Source organism: Gadus chalcogrammus, chromosome 11 (assembly GCF_026213295.1).
Source record: "Gadus chalcogrammus isolate NIFS_2021 chromosome 11, NIFS_Gcha_1.0, whole genome shotgun sequence".
NCBI classification, from domain to species: Eukaryota; Metazoa; Chordata; class Actinopteri; order Gadiformes; family Gadidae; genus Gadus; species Gadus chalcogrammus.
This window is the reverse complement of record NC_079422.1, coordinates 4,656,116-4,679,167: the sequence shown is the minus strand read 5'-3', so window position 1 is coordinate 4,679,167 and position 23,052 is coordinate 4,656,116. Positions and strand designations below refer to the sequence as shown.

Below are 23,052 nucleotides of genomic sequence, written 5' to 3'. Positions count from 1 at the left end.
GCTGTACTCCTAAAACGTCATCACTCCTTTCAACCCTCAGCCAATCAGTGCTCACTGCTCACTGGGCGACGCTCTGGTTGTGAATGATGTGCGGCGTTTAAGGTGTTGATAGTTATCCAGCTATGTACTTCAACATTGACTTTGAATCACTGTGGTAAGGTAAGTGTCCGTTTCACTTTCTCATTGACGTCCCTTAATGGGCACATATAAGGATTCGTGTACTTCTCATGGAGCATTGCGAGGTCATTACTTGAGCTTATGCTATGACTTTGTTATAGCTAGCTAGCATTTCTATGGCGCGTATCTGTGTGTCTGTCTGAGCTGCACAGCCAAAGTCAGGGTTGTCTGCATGTCCTGGACCGATGCAATATACATAGAACCTCGTAGCCCGCCTGTCTTAGTTCCCCGTGGTACTGTCCTCTGGTTTATCTCTATGTCGGTTAGCTACCTCGGTCGTTAGGTTGATCAACAAACCTGTTCACTTCAGGTCTGGGCCGGCCCTGCAGATTTCCCTGCGACATAACCTTTAACACTGAAGTTAAAGCTCTAGTAGGCTGAAGTTACTGCCTATACATTGTGTGTGTGTGTGTGTGTGTGTGTGTGTGTGTGTGTGTGTGTGTGTGTGTGTGTGTGTGTGTGTGTGTGTGTGACCAGTGTCTCAACAGTTGGGTCACGCCCCAAATGTGGGTCACGGACTTGTTTGAAAGGGTCACGGAGTGTAAATTAGATTAATGTGCTTTGAATGCAGGGATGAAAGTAATTGTTTGTTAATGTGTAAATAATGACACACGTTTAATAGCCCGTTATCTGAGAAATACATGTACTTGGTTTGAATTGTAGAAAAGTGGGTCGTGACTTAATGAACATGGTAAATTGTGTGTCCCAAGCCCAGAACAGTGGAGAACCATTGTAGAGACTGATGAGCAGGTGTGTGCACGCCACGGCGCACACACACTCCTGCTCCAAGTCTAACCCATATCATCACACCCTATACAAGTGCAAACCGAGAGATTAATTATGTAAAAGGGAGGGATCGAGGCAACCAGTCAGAATCTAGTTCAGTGGACATGGTCTTTAGTCAGAACATTTCACAAGCTCCAAATGTCAGGGCTAGAATCCACACCCCAGCTATTATTAGCAGTGTTTTACGCTGACCTCTGCTTGGGACAGGATTGTAGTCTGAGTTTACACATCAGGGTCTAGTCTGTTACTGGTCTCTAGTCTAAGACTGACCTCTAGCCGTACACACAGAGGTAACAGTGTTCTACCTTCTCTGGTTTAACGTTAACGTGAGATATTCAAACATTTCATTGAGTAACATAACATTATTTTAAACATGTGCAGCACTTTCTTTTTAGAGATGTATATCTAACTGTTCTTGTAATGAAATGGATTAATTGGAGCTGGAGTAAACTTTGAACCCAATGTTGTGTTTGTCTTTAGTGTCAAGGGGTTATCTAGTGTTATCTGGTATTGATCTAACCATATAGCGCATAGCTAGACTGGACTACAGCATAACTTCCATTATGTGAACCTCCTTTTTATCAACCAAAAAAGTTAGTTTGCTTTAATTGCTATTCCTCATACTTGCTTCCCCAACATGCATGATGAATGCTATAACTGCATATCTCTCATGGCTCTATTGCACACCTGTTCTGTCTTACCTTATGTACACAAACAATATTCAGTATCGATTTTAAAAAGAGCTTGTAGTGACTGAATGTATTGAGAATGCATGGATTGCCTCATGGACTCCCAGCTCAGAGCGTTGTGTCTGTGTGTGATGACGGATGTCCTCTCATAGGTGCCCAACCATCGGTGGGGTTCTGTGTGTGTGATCACCTGAGGTGTAGAGCGAGTCATGCCGGGGGCCTGGCAGCTCTTCCGAGGATTGCCCCGCACCAAGATCTTGGCCTCAAGCCTGTTGCCATGCCAACACCAGTCCCACTCGGGACCCGTTCCACACCAAGCTCCTCCCAGACACCCTTCCCTCAGCTGGAGGCTCCGCCCTGTGTCTCGGAGCTACCGAGCCACCCCCAACCTCCACAGCTACACCCTCACCCCGCCACAGGTCAACTCCATCCTGAAAGCCAATGAGTACAGCTTTAAGGTTTGTGAGCTGATGCTGATCTTTAACCCACAGAATCAAAAGCCCTCCGTGTTTCGATTCAAACCCAAAGGGGATTTGGTTTTCAGGTGCCGGAGTTTGATGGGAAGAACGTGTCGTCGGTGATGGGCTTTGACAGCAACCAGCTCCCGGCCAACGCTCCCATAGAGGACCGCCGCAGCGTGGCCACCTGCCTGCAGACACGGGGCATGCTCATGGCGGTCTTCGACGGCCACGCCGGCTGTGCCTGCGCCCAGGTGGAGCTATGGACTGTTTTTTCATTTAGCTTTCATTCCAAATGAATGCATGGCATGAATGAGACGTAAGGCGCCTGGCTCAAAGATGGCCTGAAGATGCACTCGATTCAAATGTTTGGTCCATAGATCCAAACTTGGACCCTCCTCATAAAAATGTATTTTGCATTTTCTTTTTGCATAATCACCCAAATGCCTCCCCTTCATGGTGCATGAGGCATAATACAAAAAATGACCATCAATGTGCTGTATGTTCTGTTTATTTTGATGTAAAGAGATGAATACCTATCTTTCCCCCCGTTCTCCTCTCGCCCCGGTCAGGCATTGAGCGAGCGCTTGTTCTACTACATCGCCGTGTCCCTGCTGCCCCACGAGACCCTGTGTGAGCTGGAAGAGGCGGTGGAGGCGGGCCGGGCCCTCAGCCCCATCCTGCAGTGGCACAAGCACCCCAACGACTACTTCAGCCGGGAGGCCCAGAGCCTCTACTTCAACAGCCTCCGGACCTACTGGCAGGAGCTCATAGACCTGAGCAGGTGAGGAGGCCCCGTCACTCACAGCATTTCGGTAAGGTGCCAAGTTAACTTGATTGTCAATCAGAGCATGCAACAAGTAATTACACAGAGGGTCGAAATCGCGTTTCCCCATACTCCAAATGTGCAAGTAATATTTTTACCACACACATAACATAATGGTGCACAAACAAACACAGCATATACAGACAGAAAGTGGGCATACATGCAGAATATTCACAGTGTGCCAGAGTGTTGTTCATTTTGAGGCATGTTATTGAGGAACAATATAGTAGTGTAAAGTGCAGAATAGCAGCATGGAGATACGTAAACATGTATGTTATTGTGCATATAAAGAGAGTAATAAATGCACAATAACATACATGTTTACATCCATACAGTATGTATCTCCATGCTGTAACTTTTCCGAATGAAAGAATGCTCATCCAACGGTGTCTCTGTGCCCAGCCCCGGGGAGGTTCCAGAGACGGGGGAGGCGCTGCTGAACGCCTTCAAGAGGCTGGACAACGACCTCTCTCTGGAGGCCCAGGTGGGTGTGCTGGCTCGGCTGCTAGTGGCCACCCTCGCAACTGGTTTCTTCCTCTGGGGTCCAGGTTTAGTGGCTCACCGATGTGCTTCCTTGCAGGTGGGAGACCCCAATGCATACTTGCACTACTGGGTGTTGAGGGTTGCCTTTTCCGGAGCCACGGCCTGTGTGGCGCACATCGATGGATCAGACCTGTACGTCTCCTCTTCATCGGTTCAGTCCTACTTCATGGGAACATGGTTTAAATGTTATGACAACTCTGACAACAAAGCTAATAATAGTAGATGATGCGACAAGCAGAATGAGGAAACGTGTATTTGTATCTTTGTCTTTGGTAAACATATTAAGAGTAAAGAGCTTCCTTGGTAAACAGAATGTGTTTCTGTGTGTCAGGTTCATAGCCAACTCGGGCGACGGGCGAGCGGTGCTGGGGGTGCAGGAGGAGGACGGCTCCTTCACGGCTCACACGCTGTCCAACGACCACAATGCCCAGAATGAGGACGAGCTGGCCCGGATACGAGGGGAGCACCCTCCGTCAGAGAAGAAGACCGTCGTACGACAGGTGGGTCCACACTAAGACCGCCCCGATTCCCGGGGCGGTCACAGACTGGGCCTCAGGGGCCACACTAAGGGCCTGATGTGGTCACAGACAGGTGCTCAGGGGCCACACTAAGGGCCCGATGCCCGGGGCAGTCACAGACATGTCGGGACAGTCAATATTATTTTATAAAAACAAACAAAGCGCCATGAAATGAAATTAATTCAAGCACAAGGCATAAGCCAATCATATTGTTGGTGTTATGGCGCCACAAGGTAAACCAAAACATCCTAAAGGAAATTCCCTGTTGAAAGAAATTGGGACAAATGTTGAGGTTGAGCGCTGGCTGCATCGCTCTGCATGCTGGGTACCTCCATGCGGGCGGGGGGTACCCGGGGTCGCTCATCAGCGGTTGTTCCCCCCCCCAGGACCGCCTGCTCGGGCTGCTGATGCCGTTCCGTGCGTTCGGGGACGTGAAGTTCAAGTGGAGCATCGAGCTGCAGAAGAGGGTGCTGGAGTCGGGCCCCGACCAGCTCCACGAGAACGAGCACACCAAGTTCATCCCTCCCAACTACCACACGCCCCCATACCTGACCGCCGAGCCCGAGATCACGCACCACAGGCTGCGGCCGCAGGACCGCTTCCTGGTGAGTACTAACTAACGTGCTGGCATGCAGGTGGCCCTCGACCACCTCAACTAGTGTGTTTCTTTACTGATGGGCCCCAAGAATAATATTGATGTTCAACACAAACAGAATGACCTCATCTACAGGGTTTCTATCACATCAAAGAATCCCACTCTGATATATGATCAGAACCTCAGCTACATTACTTTAACAATGGATTATTACAAATAAATACGTCTAATTGCATCAATAAACATCGGTCAAATCCTTGGTTTGTTATTCAAATGTCTAAAATGCAATTGGTTAGGTCTTGGATTGGTTGATGTGAGTAAGTACTGGCTGGGGAAAGTATGGATATGTCTGAGGTAGAGCGATGGGGAGGAGTGGAGCCTCTTCTTGGTTGGTATGTTACATTTACATTTAGGGGATTTTGCTGACGCTTCTATCCAAAGCGGCTTCCAACCATTCATCCACACATCCACACACCGATAGCAGAGTCGATCATGCAGGGCAGCTGCCAGCTCGTTAGGAGCAGTCAGGGTTAGGTGTCTTTGCTCAGGGACACCCCGACACTCTAACTAGCAACCTTCCGGTTACCAGTCAATCCGCTCTGCCTCCTCAGCTACTGTCGCCCCCCCCCCCCTATACATGTCTATCATGTCTATCGTCTCTATGTCTTTGACCCCGTCCACCCTCCCTCAGGTGATCGGCTCGGACGGCCTGTGGGAGACGCTGCACCGGCAGGAGGTGGTGCGCGTGGTGGGGGAGTACCTGACCGGGTCGCAGCGGCAGCAGCCGCTGACGGTGGGCGGCTACAAGGTGACGCTGGGCCAGATGCAAGGGCTGCTTGAGGAGCGGAAGGCCCGCACCTCCTCGGCCTTCGAGGACCAGAACGCGGCCACCCACCTGATGCGCCACGCGGTGGGCAACAACGAGTTCGGCACGGTGGACCACGAGCGGCTGTCCAAGATGCTGTCGCTGCCCGAGGAGCTGGCGCGTATGTACCGCGACGACATCACCATCATCGTGTCCCAGTTCAACCCGCACGTGATGGGAAGTCAGAGGCGGGAGAACCAGTCCTGAGGCAGGAAGAAGGACCTCACACACGATGAACTGTACAGTATGTGTCTGCAAGAACGCACACGGACGGACTCTCCTTCTGGTTTTAAGAGCTTTAGGAATTTGTCGATTGGTTAAAGGAGTTGATATGCAGTCCGGAATAACTTTTTAACTGTTTAACTCGAACTACGGGCACCAGTGCAGTTTAGAGTCTTAACGAGGTGCTCTTCCACACAAAATATACACACAGTAGTTCAGTGTGTGTTTTTTTTTTTTTCTGCAAACCAAAAATTTGGTTTCTTTAATTCTTGGACTGGTTATGAAGAATATCCATCCCCGCCAAAATAAATATCAAAGAGTTGTCTGATATAAAAATGTTACAAAATCTTATGCCAAAGATTTAGCCGTCTATAATCCAACATCTTTCCCCACTGCCTGGGGTGAGGCTTTGAGAACACGGTCTCCCCCCCCCCCCCATATATTTAGTTTTGTGTTTGAAATGGGACAGCAGCTGGGAATCCCCAGGCTGCTGTATGCCACTTGGTACAGAAGGACATGTATACAGCTGGGTTATATAGGACTTGTTTTCATGTGCACTGACCTGGTTCCTGCATAGTGCAGCACAGTCACTGGCCATCATGGATGGTGCGTTTGGGTAGAACAGGTTGGTCGAGCAGGGCAAGATGGCTAACCAATGTCCGGTTCTTTTGTGCATTCGCCGGTATCAAATACAATCTTTTCCTTCTTGCAATCTATTTGCTAATTTCTGATAAGAAATATGGAGTACAGTATGAAGCTTGTCAGCATTGTGTTTCTGTACAGCGTGCTTGATGCTTCAGGGCATGTCAGTGAAGGGTACATGTGTTTAAACCTATTGCACCTAAACCAGTGTTTCTTATGTTTTCCTCTCTAATGAGCACTTCCTTTATATCTTATTCTCTCTGATACCTGCCCATACTTAAGCTTGCCTTCTGTAAAGGCTATTTTTAGCAGAGCACATAGGGTGTGTACTTTTTGCATATATATCATTTGTATTTGTATAGAGCGAGAGAGCCTTGTTCTCTTACACTGGCTTGTTCGTTGAAGGCTTGTTTGCTGGAAGGTCGCTAAAGGCTCTGCCATGATTTTAATAATTATGAGGTAACCAACCACAAGGTTGGGGGTCATCTTGAAGTCTTCCAGGGCCTTGAGAGTGGAGGTCGGTTAAGTCCCTGACCACACTAGCGCTCTCTACTGGCCGGACTCTGGCTGCCTGTCTGCTGCATTCTGGGAAAAAATACCTGAACAGAGCAAGGGAAAGCTTTTTATTAAGCTTAAGCAATATGTTACACTTTATCAAGGATTGTATGTATGTATGTATTGATCTGTAACTTATGTGTAATGCCATTTGTATTTGGATTGTTGTAATAAAACACTAAATACTCAACGTGTGTCTGTGTGAGTCCGACCAGCAGGCAGCTGAAGGTCAGTCAAACCCCGTTTTAGTTTCAAAGGTGACTGACCGCAATACATTCTGTGTCAACTGTGGCTGTAGAGACTATACACTATAACGGTAGTCATCTCACTATGCATAGTTTCCCCATACGAAACATTAAATATTAACAGAAAGGTGGTCTGTATTCTCTACCAGTAGTTGTAACTAATTTATAGAACAGATAGTTGCAGCCATTGATTGTGAATGAAGCCCTTGTATAGTACTCTATAAACACAAATATGTGACCACATAACCATACATTTTCAAAGCATGCTAAACTGTGTTTTGCAAAAAAAAAATTCTCTCTTGAACTACTTTGCTTGATGGAAGAGGATTTAGTTACAATCAATTCTAAATTTGAATGTGTTTATTTTGTGAAATCTTAATCTAAGGTTGTCTAAAGTAACAGTTTTAATACAGTAGCCATAAGCCACTGGAGGCAGTGATTTGAATTTATAGATTTTCGATTTAGATTTTCTTGAGTTAAGGAATGTAAGGACGTAAGGTTACCACTAGAGGCTGCTATAGCGCAAATCAAAGCAACACTCCATTGAATAGTTTCACAGTGAAGCATCAAATCGGACATGTTTTGGTCGATACTATGAATACGAATTTAACAATACAGCTTTAGTTTAACAATATTAAGTGTTTCAAAGGTAAACTGCTGATCTAGTGGCAAAGGTCAGAGAATGACAAATAAATACCAATAAATAATTGGGAAAAACCTTTCCTAATACTAGTAGTTATAAACCTCTTAGACCTTACCCTTGTTTTGCAATTGTAAGTTGACATCGAAAAAAAAAAGTATGATTCATAAATTCAGTATACTTTCATTTTTTTGTCATGTATTCGATCAAAAACCTAATAATACGGTGTTCAAAATATACAAATATCTGCAGCGCCTTGTAGTTATGTTGTAAGTGCTCAGGTTTGTACTTACAACCACTTTAGTGTTCCAAGGTCTTAAACATGTCTTTGCCTGTATCCAGTCTTTATATAGCCCTCTTAACCCTTGCCCTACCTTCACCATAAATCATTGCTCTCCATCGCTCTCATACAAACATGCTCTATCTCTCTATCACTCTCTCACATATACTCTCACTCTCTAATTCATCATCACTGTCTTTCTATCTCTCTGTCTCTCTCCCTCCCTCTCTCTCCCTCCTCTCCCTTTCTCTTTCTCTCACTCTCTATCTCTCTCTCTCACCCTCACACATGCTCGCCCTGTCTCATTCTCTTCTTGTGAATAGTGATTGTTGAGGTAGGTGACTCAGAGCTCTGACATCATGAGCTATTAGAACCAGCAAACAAGCCGTCTGCATTATCGTGGATTATCACCGTAATGCAGTGATTCAGGTTATATGTGTATGTATAACATAATTTAGGTTATATAACTGTGTGTGTGTGTGTGTGTGTGTGTGTGTGTGTGTGTGTGTGTGTGTGTGTGTGTGTGTGTGTGTGTGTGTGTGTGTGTGTGTGTGTGTGTGTGTGTGTGTGTGTGTGTGTGTGTGTGTGTGTGAGTGCGTGTGTGCGTGAACGTGTGTGTGTGTGTGTGTGTAGACTTCCATAGGTGGAGGCCTTCCATAGGAGCCAATGTAACGGCCGACCGAACTCACTGGGAACAAGTGGAAGAGAGAAAAACGTGTCTCTCTTGAGATGGTTTGTTTTGTTGAACAGCCAAACATGGACAGCCTCCGTACAATTATTTAATCTGCCTCTGTTCCTATCCTTCTTCTGCTCTTATAATCTCTCAAAAATAGGACCTCTCCCACCAGCTTTCGGGACTCTGCATGTGTGTGTGTGTGTGTGTGTGTGTGTGTGTGTGTGTGTGTGTGTGTGTGTGTGTGTGTGTGTGTGTGTGTGTGTGTGTGTGTGTGTGTGTGTGTGTGTGTGTGTGCGCGTGCGTATGTGTGTGTGGTGTCGCCTGGATACAAGAGAGGAAAGAGTGCAGATGTAAACATTTGCGATGTTCCATGTTGTCTTGACTTTATGAGGCCATAATTCTAACTCTTTTACACCTCTCTTGTTCTGTCCCTCCCTGTCTCCCTCGTCCCTCTCTCTCTCTCTCTCTCTCTCTCTCTCTCTCTCTCTCTCTCTCTCTCTCTCTCTCTCCCTCTCCCTCTGATTCTAGCGGGAAATTGAATGACTCATCAAACACACGTTCACACAAACACCCCCATGCCGTCCGCCCAGCATGAGGAGCCCACAGCCCTGACAGATGTGTGTGGGGAGAGGAGCCGTGGTCTGTGAGGACTGAGACCTTCTCCTTCTCCCCAGCTCACATGGCCCGCTGCGTTTCTCGCTCAACACGCTTTTCTTTCTTTCTTTCTCTTTCTTTCTTTGTGTGAGGCTTGTGTGACGCGCATGTGTGTGGGTGACGCATCTGTATGTGTATGTATGTGTTTGTGCCAGTTCCTTTGTGCTCAATAAAAGCCAACAATCTTGCCCTCACCATGGCCACCACCTCCACCACCAACCACTTTCTCAACTTGGACTCCCCCTTTCAGTGCACGTGTCCCCGCTGCCGGGCGGTGACTCACAGCCCTGCAGGGAGGGAGGCACAGCTGGACCGCCTATTAGACTTCAGGCAGAAATCTGAAGAACAGCGATCGATTCATACAGAGGGATGGAGGAGGAGGTGGAGGAGGGACCTCCATGGGGTTGATAATGATGGTGGTGGGTTTCTGAAGGGTTTGATGACGCAGAGACTCTATAGCGTCACGTGTATGTTTCTGTGAGTGGAGAGGTCGTAGGGGCCAGGCTCGGACTGGTAATCTGTGATACCGGGCATTTGCCAGAAGGGCCGGTCCACATTTCGGCGTGCGAGGGCCGGCCCTCCTTCAATCATACCGGCCCCAATACTGATTATACGACCGCCTTACTTACCTGACAATATGGATAACTCAAAGAGCCCAAGAAAGAACCTAACGTCAAATTGTTGCAGTGGTGCATCCAGTATATATAGCGCTTCCTTGTCATGCACATCTATGTGACGGTTGGTATATGGTATAATTTTCTATTTCTTCAAACTGTAAAATCCTGTTTCTTCAAACTGTACAATCATTGCAACAAACTAAATTAAAATAAAACTAAAATGCTTTCTTTAAACTAAACTACGATTTTCTTCTTATATTTGGCGAATTTATGTTCGAATATTTTGCAAAAATATGTTGCGGTGCACGATGGGATTATACATCTAACAGCGAACGTTAACGGTCCATGGATGCTGCGGATGTTGCTTCGCTTATATTTTTATTTCAGTGGATGGGCTAAAAATCATGGAAAGAGTTGGCAAAAAGAAGAAAGGGGGAGCGGAGAAGATTCGGGACAAAAGGCAGAAATCTCTACAAGCTGAGGCGTCTGGATGTTTTAAAATAGATCGCTTGTTTGCTGTGGCCAGTGCTTCAACCGTTGCTGCTAGTGCCCCCGACGTCCCTGCTGCTACAACCGGCGAAAACATGTATAGCCTAGTCATAGTATTTTGGTCATTGGGCTCCAGGGGCGAAATGAAAATCGCCCCAGACCTCTCCCGTTGACTCCCATGTTAAATGCGTTTACTTCACAAAACAGAGCTCTCAATGCATTCTCTATGGCTTCCGGGAGGGCTCGCCCCTCCAAGTCTATTCATAAGTAAGTGGCTAACGCTGTTATTTGCGGTGCACAGTCGCCATCGACTGACCACTAGTGGTAATGAAGTGCGTGAATGGTCTCAACTTCCTATAGACAAGTTTTTGACCCGTTTCCGCTTTACTTCCTTAACGCAAACATAATCCATTGCTTGCTAGCAGGACTGTCCGGGTATGTTAAACCGTGTGGATTAATGTGGAATAATTGCAACTTGCAAGAAGCCCCGCGATCAAGACAGCGTCAAGGTAGGCCGTTTGGTTTTTAATTGTGCCCACCGCGACATGTTGACTTCGGCTCACAGGTCTTTCTTAAGTAGGTTCGCTGGGGGGGGGTCGGTCGGTCGGTCCATAAGGGGCCGGTGTAGATGGAAAAATGCCAGGGCCGAAAATCGTTCCCAGTCCGACCCTGGTAGGGGCGCTTAGCGGACCCCACGCACACGCTCTCTCACACACCACGCAAACACACAAACGCACATGCTCTCTCTCACGCACTACCACACACACACACGCACAAGCTCTCTCAAGCACCGCACACACACACACACACGCACAAGCTTTCTCACGCACCACTCACAAGCACTTGCTTACTCTAACACACTCGCCAAAAAGGAAAATTTCACACATGAATATGCACACAAACACACACACCAATATAAAAGGACCATATGAAAACTAAAGTTGTAGTTTTATTGGAAAACATAAAACCAACGGAACAAATTATTTGCTTTATCCACAGGCAGCTGTGTAAGTACACATATGGGGTTTTCTTTTAGATAGCCGGTTTAACAGATTCTCACAACCAACATTTAAATAACATGGCTAATGTCATCCAACAACATTGCTGACATCATAACAACAACAAAAAAAACAGTGTAAAAATGCCTGACCGTGTGTATTGGATTATTAGACAATGGCTGTGATGTTTAAAATGACCACTTTTAGCTGAATCTGAATGATTAGGATGAGTACACAGGATAATGCAAATAAAGGTGTGTTACAAAAAGAGTTGCCTGGCTGTGAGTGTGAACACCATGTCGTGTCTGGCGGTTACAGCATTTGCTCGGAGTCGCCGTTGCCCGCTGCCGCCGCCTTCTTCTTCTTCTCCTCGTTGCTCTTGTTGATGCGGTGGACCACGATGGCGAACGCAATGCCTGGGACCGGGAAACACAACCGCCAGCTCATGACAACACTCAATAAAAGCACAAAAAACACACATTTCAAACACACACACACATACACACACACACACACACAATCAGAGGAGTACCAAACCAACAGAGAATGAAGTATGAACATCAGATGAACATCAGTCATTGAAAGTGGGCGTAGAACGTAGAATATCATAATTTTTTAAGATAAACTGCCATATTTTCTTTCTCCCCAACGAGACCTGTAATATCTTTATGTGTATTGTATCATGAAGTAGGTGCATTTACCCAAAGTTGCTTCCATGATAATTGAGATCAATCTCATTAAGGAGCAGGTAGGGGGGAAGCAGTAAGGGGTAGGCCCCCGATTCATGGCAGACGATGGGTTTCAAACCCACAACTCTGGGCTGAGATCCTAACCACAATCTCATGAGAGCCAACAACGAGGCTTGTTTCCCAGTCTCCTTCCTCTACCGGTCAGTATTTTTATTCGAAGGTGATGTGTGCGCGTGTGCGTGCGTGGAGGTGGTCCTACTCACAGATGAAGGCCATGGTTCCTGCCAGGATCCCGACGGTGGTCCCCATGCCGTACTTGAAGGAGTGGGCGCCTGGTGCGACGTAGCAGTACCCCAGCGCCGTACAGTTACACACCGTCACTGTGGCGTGGAGAAGCACAGAGAAACATTCACACACGGTAATGCCGTCCACAAACACCCGCACACCCGCACACATAGGCACATAGTGACACACACACTCACACCCACAAACACAAATATAGGCGCATAGTGACACACACACTCACACCCACACACACACACATATAGGCAAATAGTGACACACACAGTCACACCCACACACACACATATATAGGCAGATGGTGACACACACACACAATTTGGCAAATCTGGGTAGGTTGTGAGGTGGTTGGGAGACAATGCACCTTTTTCTCCGTTTTTTTTTTCCCAAACCACTCACCCTCAAACTTCTGTGTGACTCCTACGCCTTGGTTGTCAATGATGCTGATGGGGATGGAGAAGGTCTTGTCCTCGGCTGGGGCCTTCTTCATCTTCAGGAGAGCAGACGATCCTGTGGGGTCAGCAGCCATGACGGGAGACGCGGGTCAGACATGGGTTATCCTTTTCTAAAATGTTTTTCTAATACAACAATGCATCATCTTATTGTCCTCCTCCACATGACCGTAACCTTAACGATCAGGGGGTTTCATGTACCGTACCGTCGACAGTGGTGATCTCCCAGTTGGGGGACTTCTTCCCCTTGGGGAAGGAGAAGGTGAAGGGCTCAGAGAAGGGGAAGCTGTCTGGGTCCACGGCCCTCAGGACCACGGGCTGGGGGCCCTTGGTGCAAATGAAGGCCTGGCTCTCCTTCAGCTTGGGGTGGTTGTCGTTGACGTCCAGCAGGCGCACGGTGTACACACGCTCCGTTGCCTTCTTGGGGTTTCCTGGTGGAAGGAGCATGGGGGGTTGTGAAATAGGACGCTTTGGCTCACTAGAATAGATCTGCATGACAGTGATGAAGTGGTGAATACCTGTGAGACTGTGGTCGTGGCTAGATGTTAGCATAGTGAGCACATGAATGAACGTGCTCATTCTTATCAGTTGACTTTTTCTTTTTCACGTTTATAAACAAGAAAAGTCTGCGCTGAAATCATGTTCAAATAAATATAAGACCTGATCCTCAGAATAAGTAACAGTTACAGACCAGGGTTACAGGGTTACATCAGTGTTTTAAACAGCAGTCTCACCCTGCTCAAAGGCAGTGATGGTGAGTTCCAGGACCTCCAGGGTCTCTCTGTCCAGCTTGGCCTTGGTCTTAACCGCTCCTGTGGCAGCATCGAGGACCAGCCAGCCATTCACATCCCCCTCCATCTTAAAACTGGGAGGGATGGAGAGAGGAGGGAGGGAGGGAGGGAGGGAGAGAGGAGGGCGGGAGGGAGAGAGGAGGGAGGGAGGGAGAGAGGAGGGAAAGACGGAAGGAAGGAGGGATGGACAGACAGAGAGAGGGAAATAGGGATGGACGGACAGACAGAAGGAGGGAGGGACAGACAGACAGACAGAGGGAGGGAGAGAAGGAGGGAGGGAGGGACAAACAGACAGAGGGAGGGAGGGATTGACAGACAGACATGGGGACAGAAGGAGGTAGAGAGGGACAAACAGACAGAGGGAGGGAGGGACAGACAGACAGACAAAGGGAGAGAAGGAGGTAGGTAGGGATTGACAGAGGGAGGGGGGACAGACAGACAGAGATAGGGAGAGAAGGAGGGAGGTAGGGATTGACAGAGGGAGGGGGGACAGACAGACAGAGATAGGGAGGGAGGGAGGGGCACGGACATACACAATTGCTTAACTCCGGTTCCCAGCATGCACCATCTTCAGATACATGCAAAAGCTGGTGCAAGTAAAAATGTTGTTACCAAATCCCATACTTTTTATTTGTATCCATTTTTTGGGTCCGTTCCACCCCTGACCTGGCCTTCTCCCCCTCCCCTCTACAGTAGGACGTTCTCCCTCGTGACGAGTACTGAGCCGTCCGTTCACCATTAGCATACAGAGCTGATCATGTACCTGATGTCCTTCCCCTCGGGGTCCTTGGCGTCGGCGGTGAACAGCAGCTCTCCCACTGGGAGGTCCTCAGGGACGCTCACCGACGGTGGGGTGGAGCTCTGGAACTCGGGGTCCTCATCCACATCCATGACGGAGATGAAGACGGAGGCGGAGGACTTGCTGTCGTAGTCCAGGCCGGCCATCAGGGGCTCGGGGTTGCGGGCGTTGATCCTCAGCGTGTAGGTGGGGAAGGCCTCGAAGTCCAGGGGCTTAGAGGGGACCGGCGGGTTAGAGACCCCTCGGAGCATCTCTCTGGGTTCTTTAGCATTTTGTATGTATGAACCTATGGGTATTGATGTGTGTGTGTGTGTGTGTGTGTGTGTGTGTGTGTGTGTGTGTGTGTGTGTGTGTGTGTGTGTGTGTGTGTGTGTGTGTGTGTGTGTGTGTGTGTCTGTGTGTGTGTGTGTGTGTCTGTGTGTCTGTGTGTGTGTGTGTGTGTGTGCGTGTTTGTGTGTGCGCATGTGTGTGTATTTGTGTGTGTGTGTGTGCACTTGTATGCGTGTTGGTATGTGTGTTTTGGTGGGAATGTGTGTGTTTGTGTGCTTGTACGTGTTGGTACGTTTGTGTGGGTGGGAATGTATGTATATGCATGTGCGTCCATCTATACCTTGACAATAACCAGTCTGCCCTCTCCGTTTCCGTCTGTCTCCACGGCGAACGTGTCGCCATGGTTTCCGGTGATTTCAAACAGGATCTCGGAGCTCCCGCTGCCGGGTTCGTCTGCGTCAGACGCTTTCACTGTCAGCACGGTCTGGCCCACAGAGGAGTCCTCCGCAAGGGACAGGCTGCCATACTGCACACACACACACACACACACACACACACACACACACACACACACACACACACACACACACACACACACACACACACACACACACACACACACACACACACACACACACACACACACACATACAGATGTGTACACACACACACACACACACACACACAGGTGCACAGCGCACAGTTTAACACAAGCAAACAGTCCAATGTGAGTAGGTCAGCACGTGGCTCTCTGAGATAGTGAGAGGATTGCCACACAGCAGAGATGGCCGTGATAACAGAGGAACTCACGTTGTTCTTCTCAAACAGGGGCAGCTCGTTGTTGACGTCAATCACCTTTATGAGGACCTTACACATGGTGCTGAACACTGGGGGGGAGAAGGCACACACATTTCAACACACACAGCTAAAGCGTCTGCGTTGAGGTGTGTGTGTGTGTGTGTGTGTTCATGTGTGTTTGAGTGTTTTGTGCGTTTGTGTGCGTGCATGCGCCTGCTTGAGTGTGTGCATATGCATCATGTGTCAGTGTGTGCGTGTGTGTGTGTGACGGTTACCCTGGTCGCTGACGTTGATCATAAGTGTGTACTGTGTGGATTCCCTCCTCCGCAGCATGTCTCGGGTGAGGATGCGCCCCGACACGGCGTCCAGGGAGAAGGCTCCGTTGACAGGCAGCACGGTCTCGATGGTGTACATGAGCATAGCGTTGCTCGTCCCTGCCTCGTCGCGGTCGGAGGCCAACAGCTGTCCCACCTCACTGCCTGCACCACAACCGCAGCCAATCACAGAGCAGAATATCAGATATGTTTTCTTCAATATAAACATTGAATATGTTCCATGGCGAGAAGATTTTGAGGACATCTTACCCACGGGCTCGTTCTCCTGGATCTCGAACACGATCTCCTCGCTCCCACACTCGGGGCTGTTGTCGTTGATGTCCTCCACCACCACCTGGATCTCCATGGGCGACTCCACCTCGTTGCCATGGTGATCCTCCGCCATCACCACCAGGATGTACTGCAGCGCAGAGGAGCAGGGCTCAGTGCCGTGGAGCGTTTACAAACGTGTGGGAATGTGTGTACGTGTGGGCATAAAGTGTGTGTTTGTGTGTGCTTGTGGGTGTTTATGTCACCATGAAATTTGGCTTTTTTTCCTTTGTTAGATCATTTCGACAGTCAACGTATAACTGTTAAAACACGATGCGCCCTTAAAGTGCAGGTTGCGTTTCCGGCGGTGTGAGTGCATGGTGACCCCCGCTGACCATGTCCTTCTCCTCGCGGTCCAGCTCCTCGTTCAGCAGGACCTCTCCCTCGTCCGTGATGCTGAAGGGGAACCTCAGCGCCACGCGCTCCTTCTGCTGCAGCCGGTAGCTGGCGTTGGGCTGGTTGGCGCCCACCTGGCGGGGAGAAGGGGGGAGATGTTTGGGGTTACAGGGTGTGAGGGGTGTGACAGAGAACTGTCTGTAAGAGAGGGATTTGATGAGATGCGCTCTATTCATTGGGGTGTCACCGCACTAGAGCACTGAACAAGAAACAAATGGGAAATAGACCAAAAAGGATTTCAACACCAGCCCACCCACCCACTAACCAACTGCCCACCCAGCCCCCCCCCCGCCCACCCAGCCAGCACCCACCCAGTCACCTCCCACCAGCACCCACCTTAGCGATGACCATGGGGTACTGCGCCTTGAGGTGCTCCCTCACAGTGAGGGGTCCAGGGTTCACCCACAGGTTCTGCTCCACCACCACCTTCACGCTGGTGATACCGCTCAGTGCGTTCTCCGAGGCACCCGCCAGGTCCTCCACACGCACGATCAGGGTGTAGTCGGGGTCCTCCTGGCGGTCCCCGCCCCGGGTCCGGCTCTCTGAAACCACAGAAGAAGACTCAAGCTCAGTCTGCAGGCACGGCAAAGCTCGCAGAACAAGCAAATGGATTTGTATTGTTATTAGACTTTATATTGTACTTATTCGCCATGTGTATTGATTTTATACTATCCTCCATTTAGCAATTCATGAATATCAATAAATATTTATAATAATTAAAGAAGGCTTGATTGGAAGAACATGACAGAAGGCAAATGTCTTGAGATATTAGAAGTTCTAACCTACACACACACACACACACACACACACACACACACACAAACACACACAAACACACCTGCTCTCTCCAGACAGGTGTAGAAGGGGTTGAGCTCGTGAGGGATGTCCTGTGTGGGTGTGCAGTAGTCATCAAACTTCTTCTTCAGGTTAGCACTGCTGAAGCTCTCCCCCATGCCATACTGCAGGCTCTCCCTGGCCTTCAGCATGCGCTCTCCTGCAAAACACACACACACACACACACACACACACACACACACACACACACACACACACACACACACACACACACACACACACACACACAGACAAACGTGCCCCAGCATACACACACACAAACACACACACACACACACACACACACACACACACACACACACACACACACACACACACACACACACACACACACACACACACACACACACACACGCACACACATGCACAGTGATCAGTGATCATCGTCACAGAACTTTTTTGTCAATCTACAACAAATCCTTTATAATGTGAGCGGCTGAGATGAGTGCTGTGAGTTTACACCATCATCATGAACAGGTAGGAGACCACCCCTATGAGATGGGTTGTCTCATATGTTGTGTTTCTCTTCCCTCTCCCACGACCTGGGGCCAATATCACATCCGTTTTTTCAATAAACTATGTATGCACACGTGTGTGCGTGAGCTGACTGTGAGTTTGAGTGTGTGTGTGTGTGTGTGTGTGTGTGTGTGTGTGTGTGTGTGTGTGTGTGTGTGTGTGTGTGTGTGTGTGTGTGTGTGTGTGTGTGTGTGTGCGCTTGTGGGCCCAAGTGCATGCGACTAGTCTCACCGTCTTCGGTGATGGAGATGTCTCCGGTGACGGGGTCGATCTGGAAGAAGGGCGTCTTGTCCCTGTTGGGGATCTGGCTGACCAGGCTGAAGTGCAACCGGGCGTTGGGGGACTCAGGGTCGTCCAGGTCGCTGGCCGACACACGCACAAACGGCACGCCTGAGACAAGACAGCGGCCGTTAGATGTCAGCCAATCAGTAAGCTGCTGTCAGCCAATCAGTGAGCTGATGTCAGCCAATCAGTGAGCTGATGTCCGACAATCAGTGAGCTGCTTGCTGGAAGAGGCTCACAGAGGGCTGGGAAAGAGCTTCTTGTTACAATGGAACTTTATTTAGGTCAATACAAGAAGGATGAAATGAGCCAATGATAAGACCATATGATATGATACGATGGTATTGTATGAGATTGAACAAATGCATGTCTAAACAAATCAAAGAGGCATGTTAACTGGATAATGAGTGATCTATTAAAAACCATACCAGGCACTACTAACTGGTGGGGGATTTGGAGGACATGAATAGACATTGCGTCTCATATATACAGAAAAGGAGAACAAGGGAGGAGACAGGGAGCAAGTTCAAGGTTAGCCAGTAAAAGATTTAGTAAAACATTGTTAAATTCTACCACAACGGAAAATCTGGTAATTGTGAAACTGCTAAATAGTGGTTAGCACGTGAAAAGTGCTCAGTGTAAATTGATAAATTGTCTCACAAACCAAACTTTGGATTGATATCTAGTGGATTTGGATTGAAGTCTAATGGTAGACTCAAAACTGGGTGGATAGGGTGTTAAATTCTCTTTCTTTCAGCCATCTTGTTGCTGGAGATGGGATCTGTAGGGTGCTAAATTGGCAAACACAACCGCGACCAGAAGTATTTAACAGTAACAAAAGTGTCTGGAAAGGTTTCAAACAACACTTCTGAAAGCTTCATCCACTTGCATCAATGAGTGAGTTTCTCTTCGGGAAAAAGTCTCCATAACTAAACAGGAAGTGAGGCGTAATTCTGCCCCTCACAGTGTTGGTTTCCTGGCTCTGTCCCACGGTGTAGCGTAGTAAGTAGTTCGTAGGTGGTCGCGCAGTCTCATAATGAAGGGCAAACACTCACCATGGCGGGTCCGCTCCCGGACCATAGCGGCGTATGCAGACTGTTCGAAGGTTGGCGCATGGTTGTTGATGTCCAACACGCTAATGGTGACGAAGGCTGGGCCCTCCACCACATCACTGCCCACTAAAGCCTCCACCTGGGGATAAATACACACACACACACACACACACACACACACACACACACACACACACACACACACACACACACACACACACACACACACACACACACACACACACACACACAGGTCACATGGCATGCATCAATGCAGTGTATGTGTGTGTGTCTGTTTGTGTGTGCATGTAGTAGTTCAAGAGTCTGTGAGTTTACCCCGATAATATAATGTGAATTGCGTGCCCAGTCCAGGGGCTCGGCCAGGTACAGCCATCCGTCCTCTGCTATCTGGATGTCTTCATGACCTTCACCGGTAAGTTGGAAGCCAGTCACATCTGGGTCTGATACTTGGAACTACAGAGAGAGAGAGGCATGCAAATAGTGTGAGAGAGAAAGAGAGACAGACAGCGATTGAGAAAGAGAGAGAGAGAGAGAGAGAGAGAGAGAGAGAGAGAGAGAGAGAGAGAGAGAGAGAGAGAGAGAGAGAGAGAGAGAGAGAGAGAGAGAGAGAGAGAGAGAGAGAGAGAGAGAGGGAAAGAGACATATATTCATATAAATTGTAGGATATATAAAGAGAAGGGGGGGAAGGGATTCAAAGTTGTTACTCTTTTCTGTTTCTCTTTATTATAGCGTTAGTTTGTTACCTGGTAGATGGGATAGGGCACGACTGTCTGCTCGGGCACGTCCAGGGCCTTGTTCTCCAGGGGCCCCTTCTTGTCCTTCAAACCCTGTCCACAGGCCTGGGTGTGGGGACAGGAGAACAGTCCAGTCAGTTATTCCTCACACACTCTTTCCAAAGGCCAGTTATTGATTGAACCACACTTATAATTCATTAAGAGATAATTCTCACACACGCCCTTACAGGACGACGGAGCAAAGTCTACAGGACGTCCACTCCCAGCGTCGGAGGTGTCTGATAATGAACCACTAACCATTTGGTCACGCTTGGCAGCTTACATGTTTCACAATTTAATGAATGACCAAATAGTAGCCGTCCATGGTCGCATAGGTTGGACCTATGAAGGTTATCTGGAACATGACAGCCAATGGCGACGCAGAGTCCCAATGTCACCGCGGTGTGTCATGTTTCAGATAACCTTTCCCCACACTCTGAGGCCTGCTGGCCACTTGGCTTTGTGAAAACAGGAGCAGATGATAAATGAATAAAACAAGCAGGAACAACAGTGAATATCTGGCAGCGCTTGTTCCCCCAGTAGGTCTGAGCTGTGTGAATACTGACTGTGAATGCGCTGGTTACCTAACGCCCGGGTACTCACCACACTGAGCAAGAGCGGCAGTAGCAGCAGATGCAGTGTGGGTGTCATGGCGAAGCGCTGGGAACACAGGAACCCAGGAGAGGAGGAGGAGGAGGAGGAGTGGGAGAGGAGGAATGGGGTGGAGAGATAGGATTAGGAAAAAGAGAAAGAACAAACCAAAGGCAAAGATCAAGGGGTTATTGTCGTGCTGCTGTTCTGTTAATGACCACAGTATGGGTTATGGTGGAGGGCAGTGTGCAGTGTGCTGTTTGAGGGACAGCTTTTCTTGATATCTGAATAAACCTCTAGCCCCTGACACAATCACTCAATAACTCACAATCACCCAAACTATTGAGGCTCCACCTTCCCATGGACAGGAAGTGTCCCTGACAGCACTTTAGTTCTGCTGCTATCACGTCTGATTCTAGACTTTACACTGGAGGCGAGTTTAAAGCATTCACACTCATAGCTCCCGCCCACACCGCATATGGTCCAAGGACAGTCCATATTTGGGTATCTGAGGATGGGCCGGCCCCTCACTGGTGGAAACTTGTGGCCTTTTATTTTTTCTACCAGTGACACAGGAGGAAGCGTTTGACTACAATGACTACAGCGTTTAAAGGTCAGTCTCAGGCTTGCAACCCCCTTGACCTCGAGGCCAGGTCTGTTCTGAGAGAGGACAGTATGTGGTGCCAGCCATCGTTCATAGCTTCACATCTCCCTTCGATTGGCTTTATGCATTGAGTATGACACCTGGTGCACCTTATGCAAACAATAGATATCATAACGAAGAGAAACCCTTCAACCCTACACAGCATCGTAAATAACATTAAAAGGAAAGACATTCGCACTACGTTCTGTTGTTTGGTTGTTTCACTTTTCAATCAAAGTAGCTCTTATTAGCAGCACATTTTATTTCCATTTTGGATACCCATGGCTAGACTCAAGAAACTCACAAAAGTAGAATGCATGCTATTATAATTCACCTAATATTCCTGATGTGCATTCCTAAATCAAGAGGTCTGATCTATAGTCCTGTGTCCTTCGAAGGACAGGGAGAAGGGCAGAGCCACAGCAGAGTGAAGGTGACATTGAGTTCAATGCAATAACGTTAAAAGTTGTTATTAGATCTTAAGTGGTCACAATGACCGCTGATGAACCATGCAACCTTGATTTAAAACATGTACATTTTGAAAACTTAAACTGCCAGTATAAGAAACCACTGAGCTGCAACAATTTGAACTCAACTACCTTTTGATTGATTCAACTACTGGCATGATCCACTTCAGCTCCTCATGACTCTTGAAACTCTTGTGGCCAAACATGAAAAATAACCTAAAAAACACACCGTCTCTTAGCCATGAATAAACCACCTCAGGCCCAGACCCAGGGAGGCAGGAGACATCTCCAAGGCCTACCTTCACGATGACTTTATGACCTTCCGAGGTCCAGACTTAAGTTGCTCAGACTTGTCTAACTGTCAACTGTATCCCATGATATCATTATTATAAGTATACTTCCTACAGCCTTTAGGACTTGAGGGACCGACATGGCAGACGTTCCAACACCTGACACGCAAGCTCTGTCAAAGTCATTCAAGATCAAAACACTCACTTCAACAGTTCTCCCAGCGACGAGACCCTGGTTACCCCACGCACAGCCTTCTGTTGAGTCCTTGGTACAAAACCCTGACGCCGTCCAGAAGCCAACACACTCTGAAAAGGAACAAGAGAGAGGGAGCGAGTCAGGAGACCTACCTGGCCAGGGATTCCAAGTGGTAGTCTAAGTGGTGCAGAGGGAGAGTTTCAGCAGCCCATTCCCCGGCTGGCTAACGGTTAACCAGCAATAGTTTATTGGACCTAATGATTGTCTAATCACATTGTGTCTGTGCCTGCAGCCAATGGGGAGGCTTCTGACAAAGAAAAAAACTGCAGCGGACACAGGAAGTGTATGACAATGACAGAGTGGAATATTTCATGGAAATTAAGGAAAATTATGATTAGGACCACTACAATGTGTCTGATCTCTGATGGTTATAAATAGGGATTATGATTGATGCACCTATTGGTTCATTTCCTGTACTCCCTGAGTCCCTGGACACTTAAGAACGGACTTACTTTGATGGCGGATATCTCAGGATATGACACAAATAGAGTGTAGGGTTGAGATTGTTGTCCACATCCTTGCGTACATAATGTTGAATATTGGTAAGTTATCTGACAGATTCAGTCAGGTGCATTTAAACATTTAAATCGCTTCTGACATGTATTTCCTGCCCCAAGACTTTAACCTTTGAACTTTTGAACTGGTTCCCGTCTGTGAGGAGTTGCTGATAAAGAACAGTGTGCAGGACAATA

General features: G+C 48.1%; 2 protein-coding genes across 4 annotated transcripts; one reads left to right on the top strand and one right to left on the bottom strand.

The window, feature by feature from the left end:
- The first annotated feature begins 49 nt into the window (after positions 1–49).
- Positions 50–7,205, top strand: pdp1 (pyruvate dehydrogenase phosphatase catalytic subunit 1). 2 transcript variants are annotated; one of them, XM_056602725.1, is made up of 9 exons: positions 50–159; positions 1,805–2,110; positions 2,197–2,364; positions 2,683–2,894; positions 3,339–3,420; positions 3,517–3,611; positions 3,811–3,979; positions 4,384–4,602; positions 5,284–7,205. In XM_056602725.1, the coding sequence occupies exons 2-9, from the start codon at positions 1,862–1,864 to the stop codon at positions 5,662–5,664; spliced, it is 1,575 nt and encodes a 524-aa protein (XP_056458700.1). In that variant the 5' UTR covers positions 50–159; positions 1,805–1,861; the 3' UTR covers positions 5,665–7,205. The 2 variants fall into 2 exon arrangements, with proteins under 2 accessions (XP_056458700.1, XP_056458701.1); XM_056602726.1 differs by having other exon boundaries at positions 52–154.
- Positions 7,206–11,390: 4,185 nt separating this feature from the next.
- cdh17 (cadherin 17, LI cadherin (liver-intestine)) lies at positions 11,391–22,575 on the bottom strand. 2 transcript variants are annotated; one of them, XM_056602894.1, is made up of 19 exons: positions 22,453–22,575; positions 20,717–20,773; positions 20,084–20,179; positions 19,656–19,793; positions 19,323–19,458; positions 18,217–18,375; positions 17,453–17,608; positions 16,951–17,156; positions 16,554–16,688; positions 16,159–16,309; positions 15,850–16,053; positions 15,587–15,663; positions 15,117–15,302; positions 14,471–14,718; positions 13,651–13,781; positions 13,123–13,347; positions 12,864–12,974; positions 12,428–12,544; positions 11,391–11,891 (listed from the first exon to the last, which is right to left on the bottom strand). In XM_056602894.1, the coding sequence occupies exons 2-19, from the start codon at positions 20,762–20,764 to the stop codon at positions 11,788–11,790; spliced, it is 2,628 nt and encodes an 875-aa protein (XP_056458869.1). In that variant the 5' UTR covers positions 20,765–20,773; positions 22,453–22,575; the 3' UTR covers positions 11,391–11,787. The 2 variants fall into 2 exon arrangements, with proteins under 2 accessions (XP_056458869.1, XP_056458868.1); XM_056602893.1 differs by having other exon boundaries at positions 22,310–22,561.
- Positions 22,576–23,052: the final 477 nt, after the last annotated feature.